Raw genomic sequence first — 9,259 nt, forward strand, 5'->3', positions numbered from 1 at the left:
TAATAATAATAATAATGATAATAAACATTAGCATTGCATTGTATGCAGAATCACTACCTCTTGTATAACACCATCTTCCAAGTGTATTACATGAACAGGGGAAGAAAAATGCAAACCCTTTACCAAATACCAAATACAATACATTCTTGATTATTTAAGTATGTTTTATGGGTGAAATCACATTACACAGCTCTCTAGAAGATTCCAGTGGTAGACTTATAACAAGGCTTTGTTCAAAGGATAACTTGCTACAGACTATGTTTTCATTCTGCATAGGAGGAAATGTGGAGATCACCATTCTTTAGTAAAATCAAAGGTTTTAAAATGACCAAATGAAAGAAGTGCTTCCACACTGGCTTATACAATTAACACCCTATTTCAAAAACGTCTCTACCTATAAACTTCCAACAAAGAAATATCACAGAAGGGAACAAAGCCAGACAGCAGGGCAAACTCTTGCCAGCAACTCCTACCGGTAACAGATAATACTACCTTTTGTAACTAACGTGTTCTGTTTCGTTAGGTGAGCCAGATTTTTTTTTTTTTTCTGTTTGTAGTGATTGCTGCCTTTTGAATCACCAATGATGACATTAAAAATAGTTATACTCTGTGTTGCTTTAATGAGATGTGCATTTTTTCCCTATGGACTAAAGCTTGAGAGATTGTGTTCTGTGTTCAAAAGAGCTCTAATTTATGAAGCCAATGAAACTGGCTTTGAATTCTAGGCTCTGCTGCCTGCAACCTGTGTGAGTCTTAGAGAGCAATTTTTTTTTTTTTTTTTTTTAGACAGAGTTTCATGCTTGTTGCCCAGGCTGGAGTGCAGTGGTGTGATCTCAGCTCACTGCAACCTCTACCTCCCGGGTTCAAGCGATTCTTCTGCCTCAGTCTCCCAAGTAGCTGGGAGTACAGGTGCCTGCCACCATGCCCAGCTAGTTTTTTTTTTTTTTTTTGTATTTTTAGTAGAAACAGGGTTTCACTGTGTTGGCCAGGCTGGTTTCAAACTCCTGACCTCAGGTGATCCACCTGCCTCGGCCTCCTAAAATGTTGGGATTACAGGTATGAGCCACCACACCCGGCCTTAGAAAGTAATTTGACCTTTCCAAGTCTTAGCATCTTCATATATAAACTAGGGCTAAACATCCTACCCTCCATGGGTAATCACTGAGGTCTAATAGCCTTACTTAGCATATATTTAGTACACTGTGATATTAGCTCTTCTTAAAAAACAATCTTAAGTTGAAAGAAACAAGATGGTTTGACATATTATCCAGTGAATATAGCAATATGGAAGTGGAGTGTAGCAGGATCTTTACCTACTATTTTTTTCTGGACGTTTTATTTTTCGTAATGCAACCAAAAATTGTAATAATTATTTTGGAGAGCTGTGCAACCATGGTGACTCAACCTTGTACTCAGTTGAAACTGATAATGATCATCATTGTTGCAGAGTAGTAGTAGTAAAATGGCTACCACTGATTGAATGCTTAGGGCACGCCAACTACTATATTAAGTGTTTTGTACACATTACTAAAAATGACATTATTAATGACTTTATTGATTAATGCTATTAATAATGACACCTAACACTGAATAGCTCTTATATAAGAGGTAACATGCTAACTGCTTTATGGACATCATCTTGTTTAATCTTCACAGTAACCTTATGAAATCGATACTATTATGTCCCATTTTATAAATGAGAAAGCTGGAGCTTCAGAAAGCTGAGTAACTTGTCCAAGAATCCCCAGCTAGGAAGAGGAATAATCAAATTTCTTTTTGATTCCAAACCTTTCACCACACCATAGAGCATAACTTTTAGATGAAGCATATTGTTCACAGCATATTGTATGAATTCTTGAAGTTACGTGCATTTGTTTTCACTACTTATGGACTCTTCTCATTGGGTTGGTTCAGGTTTCCAACCTGTTGGAATTCTAATTCTGGCTTTTGTTATTAAAGTTGGAACTATCCAGAACACTCCCTACTGTCAGTGTAACACTCCAGAATTATGTGTGTTTTACCTTGGACACGTTTATTTTCAGTGCCTTCTTTGAGCTAATGATAAAATACTAGATAAACCTGAGCTAAGTTTGGACTATTTCTTCCAACACACATCATTTCCCCAATCATTTTGAATAAATGTATGTGTGTCTGTGCGTGTGTGTGTGTGTTTGTGTGTCTTCAAAAATCAGGTGGTTAAAGGCCTTTGGATTGTCTGCTACTTTCAGTCACCGTTGTCACCCCTCCTTGACATTATCACAGAGCAGTACGACGTATAACATTTTTGTGGCACATTATGTCCTCAGACACTTCAGGCACTGTTTTCCTGACCCAGATCTGTGAACAAAGGGCCAACTGGTGGGAATGATGTGGCATGCTAAAAACTCATGTGTGTTTTAACTGCTTGTGATTTTGCTGTGGTAAAATGACCCAAGACATAGGCTGAAGAATCAGTCTTTTGGGAACTTAAAACTCAGTCTTGCCCTCTGTGAGTTTTCATGAGTAAGCCCCAAGCCTCTTTGATTGGTATTTTTCTATACTTCAAGTACTCTGCCAATCTAGTCAGGCTATTAGAGAGTCAAACAAAGTTCCAGCAATGGGTTACACTGGAGGGGAGTTAGGGCCACTAGAATCTGATGCATAGTATGTTGAATATGAATTTCTATCATGTGCTTGGTCAGAGACACAACTATTTTACCTTCAGAAAGGATTTTAGTTAACTTCCTTTTTTTTTTGAGACAGGGTCTCATTCTATCACCCAGTCACCTAGGCTGGAGTGCAGTGGCACAATCTCAGCTCACTGCAACCTCTGCCTCCTGGGGTCAAGTGATCCTCCTGCCTCAGCCTCCCTAGTAGCTAGGACTACAGGCATGCACCACCACATCCACCTAATTTTTGTATTTTTAGTAGAGACAGGGTTTCACCATGTTGGCCAGGCTGGTCTCGAACTCCTGACCTCAGGTGATCCACCTGCCTCACCCTCCCAAAGTGCTGGGATTACAAGCATGAGCCAATGTGCTCTGCTAGTTAACTTCCTCTTAACAACATGTAATTAGTCTAATTATATTAGTCTCTAGTAGGTTGGAGAAGGACTCATGTATAAAATTGTCCCTGCCAAACTGACAAAAAGTCATGTTCTACTCTTTATACAGTTGTTGCTAATGCTCAGTTTCAAAGTTGCAATCAAGTAAACAACCCCCAAACAGGTTCACAGTAAGGGCATGAGAAACTGAGCATGAGTTTCAATGTGAGCCTTGGTTTGGGTTTTTGCATCTTAGTTTTACTGCTGTTTGACTTGTATGACTTGGGGCAGGTTGCTTAACTGCTCTCAGCCTCAGCTTCCCCATGCTTAAAGTGAGAATGTCCTCTTCTGAGGATGGCCACAGAGTTCAATGGGAGAAAGCACAGAGCCTGATCACATTGTTTTGATGGTAATATGGGGAGAGATGATCTTCAGAAGTTCTCCCTGAGAACGGTCTTGGGTCAGAAGGAGGCTCAGGATCGTGCTTAATTTACAGGTGAGGCTGAGGGAGATAAGTGATTTCCCTAATTTCACAGGACTTGAATTTAGGGAGAGAGCTCAATCTTAGCACCTGGTTCCCTTTCTGTAAGACCTGTGGGAAGGGTCTAGCTGATAGGCTGGCAGGTGGCTTCTGAGCAGCTGTATGAGTGAATTCTGAACTCAATCACCCCATTCCAAATGCATAATCTAACGCCTGTGCCAAAAAGCCATCTTAGGTCACCTTGGGGTTTAGGTGTGATTATGAGATACCTTGGATACTTACGCTACTTTACCAGGCATGTAAAGAAGCAGAGGAACAACAGGAGAATTCTCATTGCCATAGATAATGAATCCCATTTCCTGCAGTCTTTGTCTGAAGTATCTTGTGTTTTTCGCAAGTTGCCGTACTCTCTGCAACCCTGAAAAGAGACAGGTGTGAAATCCATCAATTCCCACTAGAAAGAGGGAAGTAAAGTTCAGGTCAACTTGGCAACCATCTCTAAGTCTTTCTGCAGGCCAGCAGCACTAGCTGGGAGGAGGAAGTAGGGAAGGGAGATATCTCCTGGGGAGTAGGTGTGGGCACTGAGGCCCAGGTACTGCACTGAACCTGGAAGGCAGGAAGAGAGGTAGATGATGCTATGAGGTGCTGCAAGCAACTGAAGCCAGGCTACGCTAGAAGGCCAGTGGGAGGCAGGGGAGGTACCTATTTTTTATAGACTCTGTGCGAAGTACCTTAAAAACACCAACATGAGAGAAGGGAGTGTGATTAGAAGTAATATAACCACTTCCCCCCACCCCCCACGCTTCATAGCAGATATTGGTAGATGCTTTTTAGCTAAACTGAATTGGCTCATTAAATTGTCCCTCATTTAAATCTCTAACCAAAGGATCCTTCATCCAATCTGAATTTGTAGGGATAGCACATTCATAGACAAAGGTAAGTCCTGCTGAGATCAGGGCTGTTTTTTGAGGCATTTGGTGGTAGACTTACAGAAGGGAGGAAAGAGGGGGGACTCCTGCTTTCCCAAGCCAGAAAAAAGGACAACATTGACCCAAAACAGAAGGACAAGCAAAGTACATACAGGGATCCATGTCAAGGTTATTGGTGCTTCAGCTCTAAGTCTTATATCCTGTGTCCTAAGTGTGTGTCCCAGTGCAGTGTTCACACATGTGAGATGTCAAAGTGATGAAAGAGCAGAAAGTCCCATCCTGAAGATGCCTGTCTACTCGGGTCCTGCTTCAAAATAGGTGGGTAAGTAAGCCAGCCAAAGCTAGATAGTGTTTGCTCAGTAAGAATGAATAGGATTAAACACTGAAGTCCCCTAGAAATCAGCTCAAAGTTTGCATTTGATGCAGGATTGCTGCTGGGCAGGAATGTGTCACTACAGTCTTATATCTTACTGGTTGTCTTTAGCGGACCTCCATTCTGAGTGGTGAGATGTTCAGACGAACTGGTCAGAGATTCTGCTCTAGGGGTTATACAATGTTTTGAACATCACTCATGGGTGTTTGTAACTCTTCAGATGGAAATAGGGTAAACATTTCAGTAAACATGTCAATCACAGTCATCTGGTCTCTTCTTAGAGAAATAGCCCCAGATTGTGCCTTGACAAAGGATTGAGCAGTGGGCATCTTGTGCTCAGCATCCTTCTCCAGAGAATCATACTGTTTGAGTAGGGTTGGCCCTGACTTTCCTCTTTTCTACAAGGTAATATGAGGGCCAGTCTTGATCAGTTGGAATATTTCATCCCCCTGATTATTGGTTTGATGATGGAGCACAACTAGGGACTATTTGAGTCTTTCTTTCAGATCGACTGAGGAAGAAGTGTAAGCATCAAATAATTATAAAGCTGCATCTTTTTCCTCTCCTGGAGGAAGCCTGCTTGAGAATGATATTGACTCACATAGAAGTCACTGCGCAGGACACTGAGAGTCCTGATGGCATCATCTGAACCTTTGGGTCTAGCTGTGCCTAAGCCAGACCATTTTTTTAAACTTCCCTGCTGTATGAGCCAATACATTTCCTCTTCTGCCTCCTGTAACCAAATGTGTCCTGAATAATTCAGGTGGTGGCTACTAATTGGATCAAGTAGCCTCTAAAGGACAATAATAATATCAACAACAACAATAATTATAGCTCACCCATATGTGATGTCACCATTGTTATAAGCTCTTGACATTTATTGATTTAGTCGTCACAACAACCAAATTGGTATAAGAACTGTAATCCTATGTTATACACAAGGAGAAGCCAAGTAACTTACACAAATTTACATAGTTGGTAGGTGACCAAGCCAGAATTGTTAGTCCCTCCACTATAATGCTCTGCCCGGGTAAGGGATGGTGGTAATCGGTTCTTCTAAAGATCAATAAAACTCTCATTTCTGCCAGCTGTTTGTATTATGATTTATATATATATATAAAATATGTATAAATACATATAAAATATATTATATATATAAAAATATATATATTTTTAAGTAGAGGCAGTTGAGAGTTGAAGGCTGAGCAAGTGCTTGATGGACTCACGTTGTGAGTGGTTGGGTAAGGTATCGCTAGCATAGGATATCGCTAGGTTGGAGTCTAGGGCCCCCTTCACTTTAGGTAGAGGTCCTGAAGGGCTGTGTCCAAGAAGCGAGGGTGAACCAGGTATAGACAAGCTCCCAAAGGCACTTTCTTTACCCAGACATCTAACATTTTTTCACTCGTCTCTATCACTCCCAAAATACTTCAAATATTCCTTTAAGTTTTCCTTTGCTCATTGGGCCTAAATGGACTTAACTTCTGTGATACCTTAATTGTGTTAATGATACGGTATATGCAGAGAAATGGAGATTTAGTTGAGTGGAACACAGACCAAGGAGCAAGATGCTAAATGCCCCGATCGTCCATGCTTGTTTTCTGTTACTTTCTTTTTCCCAACTCCAGTTCTCAAGGATGATCCTTCCCCAACTCTGCCAGCTCCCAGCAGGCAGATTGGGATGGAGAGATCATCCGGCTTATTGTTCTTTCCTAAGGATGCTGACATCTCAGCCCCTCTATCCTGACCACAGACAATGAATGGAGCATGCCCTTGACCCAAAGGCAGTCCACTTTGGTGTTTGCAAGGAAGCCATACATTGGTCTATCATAGGAGCTTTGAAAAAGAGACAATAAATATAAATTAAACAAACCAGATCTTCTTGCTATTACAGTGTGGATGTGAAAAATCTAGAGAGGATGGTAGTAAAATTTAGTTGGTAGTAAGAGTAGAAATTGAAAGACATAGAAAAAACGCTTATTGGCAGAATCTGTGAGACAGAGTAAACTATTGGTTGGTAGAAGTTGTGGCTACCTATAAAGAAGAGAGGTGGGCAGTTCAAGGTTAGTCAGTAACAATAGGAATAGTAAGATATAAAAACAGAAGAGCTTATAGTCTTGTGAGAGAAACAGACATTAATCAAATAATCACACAAATGGTTGTAAAATTGCAACTCTGATGAGCAGTGTAGAGAAATGTTATGTGGTGTTATGAGAGCTCATAAGAGGGAGACTGGACCAAATCTGGAAAAAATCAATAAACGATGAATGAACAAAGATCCAAAGGATGAGCAAGTATTAACCATACGAAAAGCTAAAGGAGAGTATTCCAGGCCTAGCAAATAGGTGCAATGGTCTTGTGGTTTGTAGAAGAACACAGAGGTTGTGAACAAGGCAAGATGTAGTTGAGGGTGGGACAAGATGAGGCTGGAAAGATGAATGGATTGTCTAAAAAAGAAAAAATGAGGTGAGACTATAGGGATTGAAGAATCCCACACTTGATGATTGGAAGGAGTAGGAATAAGATGAATTTGAAAGGGAGACAAAATAGCAGCAACCAGGGAGGGAGAAAACAAAGCCGGACATAGAATAGTGTTCCTTGGTTTTATCAACATGACAACTCATTGACAACCTTTACTTTGGAGTCCCTGGATGGAACTTTGATTTTAAAGAAAGAAACAGGTAGTTCCAAGTATGGTTTCTTAGTTCATATTCCTTTCAAAATCCCCAATTCTAAATTTGCAATGTGAATACAAGTAAGAAATCCAGAGACGCGTAGAAACATCTGTGTGTGTCTCTCTCTCTATATGCTTAGATACAGTCTCCTTTGTGCTAAAAAAAAGGAATTTTATAACATGCTGGTGTGTCCCTTGGAAACTTGTATGTTTACAGAGCTTATTGGAAGTGCAGGATTAGAAATTAAGAAGGAGAATATTTGCCTTACTTAAGAAAAATCACCCATACATTGAAACTGTGTTTAGAGAGTTAAGAACATGTGGAGTAGGGGGAGATTGTGGACAGAAGGAAAGGAAAAGAGAGCTATGGTAAGGATTGTTTTAAAGGTGATTGAAATCAAGGCACAGAGATACATCTCAGCCACCAAAATATATTCCATATGGCCTGTCCCCGTGTGCGTTCAGCACTTTTGTGGCTCATTAGCTACACAATGAACAGATGACTTAATCAGGCTGGGCCTGATGATTCCTACATGTTCCCCCTTGAAGACTAGAAGGATTTCCTGGCCTGGAAGTGCCTGAGTGGCTTCAATTGCTTTTCCCAATGGCATTATCTTTGCACTTGCCTATAATGATTCATCTATCATTGGCTGCCTAGCTACTTAATTGGCCCCGGCTGTCCCTGCTTCCTTGATTAACCCAAGAAACTGGATCATCAGCTAATGTCACCATTTCACTGCTTCCAGATCCTTCAGAGACTTTACGGAACAGATGATGTCCAGGGGTCTCTGACGCCTAAGAACTAAATGTTTTATTCTTCCTTATCTTTCCTATCTTTGAACCATTTAGCACAGCATGGCTGACAAGCCATTATGACACACTTTGTGGTTGCCACACTTTCTCATATAGGTCACTACAAATGCCTTTGAGGTCTTTTGCGTTTGCCAAGATACAGCTCCTTTCAATTACTGTATTTCAATTTCAAAATTGAAAACATTCTCATACTCTTGGAAGGCCTAGGGACAGAGGTGGAATTTGTACATATAAAACGCTACTCATCTAAACAGGATGCAAATGATTTTATTAATTACATTGGGCTTTGAGATTTTTGCTTGAAGAGTGATTTGCAAAAGTAGAAGCAATATTTGGTGCATGTTCTTTTGTACAGGGACAGGCCATGCTAGGATGGCAAAGGGAAGCTTTGGACATTGGGCACTGCGGCCACATCCCCTTCAAGACACTCAGAGTCTCCAATTAAGTAGTTTCTGATCCTTCTTCTACATATTACACAGAAGACAGGGAAAGTCCCTACTCACATAAATAAGTGAATGAAAAAATCTCTTACGTAGCCTTCTGCAGAGTTTCCATAAGTATTTGTCATATTTTGGATTCTCTGAGGAGGCTGTTGAGTGGAAAAGGAATAGGCTTTGGAGTTAAGTGGGATGGGAATCAAACTCCACCTGGACAGCATAAAATCTAAAAATCTCAGTTTTAGCTGTAAATTAGAGATAAGCTTATCTTACAGGAAAATTGGGAGAAATCAAGAAGTTAATGTAGGAAAAGTGCTTAGTACTGTATCTGGCATTTGGTAGGTCCTTGAAAGAGGAATTGCCATTTTCTGCTGGGCAATAGTTCTTTGCAGCCTCAGTGCCATCTCACAGTCATCTGGAGAGCTTGGCAAACCTTATGTCCAGGCTGCACCCCAGACCCATTAAATCACGATCTCTGGGGATGGGACCTGGCATGAGTTTTGGATTTAACAAGGCTCAGCCAAGCAGACTGG

The 9,259-nt window shown here is 40.8% G+C and overlaps 1 protein-coding gene across 4 annotated transcripts in view; it reads right to left on the reverse strand.

Moving 5' to 3' along the window:
* Positions 1-9,259, reverse strand: part of SPTLC3 (serine palmitoyltransferase long chain base subunit 3) — a 180,692-nt gene that overhangs the window by 13,424 nt on the left and 158,009 nt on the right. For all 4 annotated transcript variants that reach the window (XM_021921238.2, XM_021921235.2, XM_021921236.2 and 1 more), the window contains one exon: positions 3,786-3,921. In XM_021921238.2, coding sequence (XP_021776930.1) covers positions 3,786-3,921 — 136 coding nt within the window. The remainder of the gene's footprint in view (positions 1-3,785; positions 3,922-9,259) is intronic.

The sequence above is a fragment of the Papio anubis genome, chromosome 16 (assembly GCF_008728515.1).
Source record: "Papio anubis isolate 15944 chromosome 16, Panubis1.0, whole genome shotgun sequence".
Lineage (NCBI taxonomy): Eukaryota > Metazoa > Chordata > Mammalia > Primates > Cercopithecidae > Papio > Papio anubis.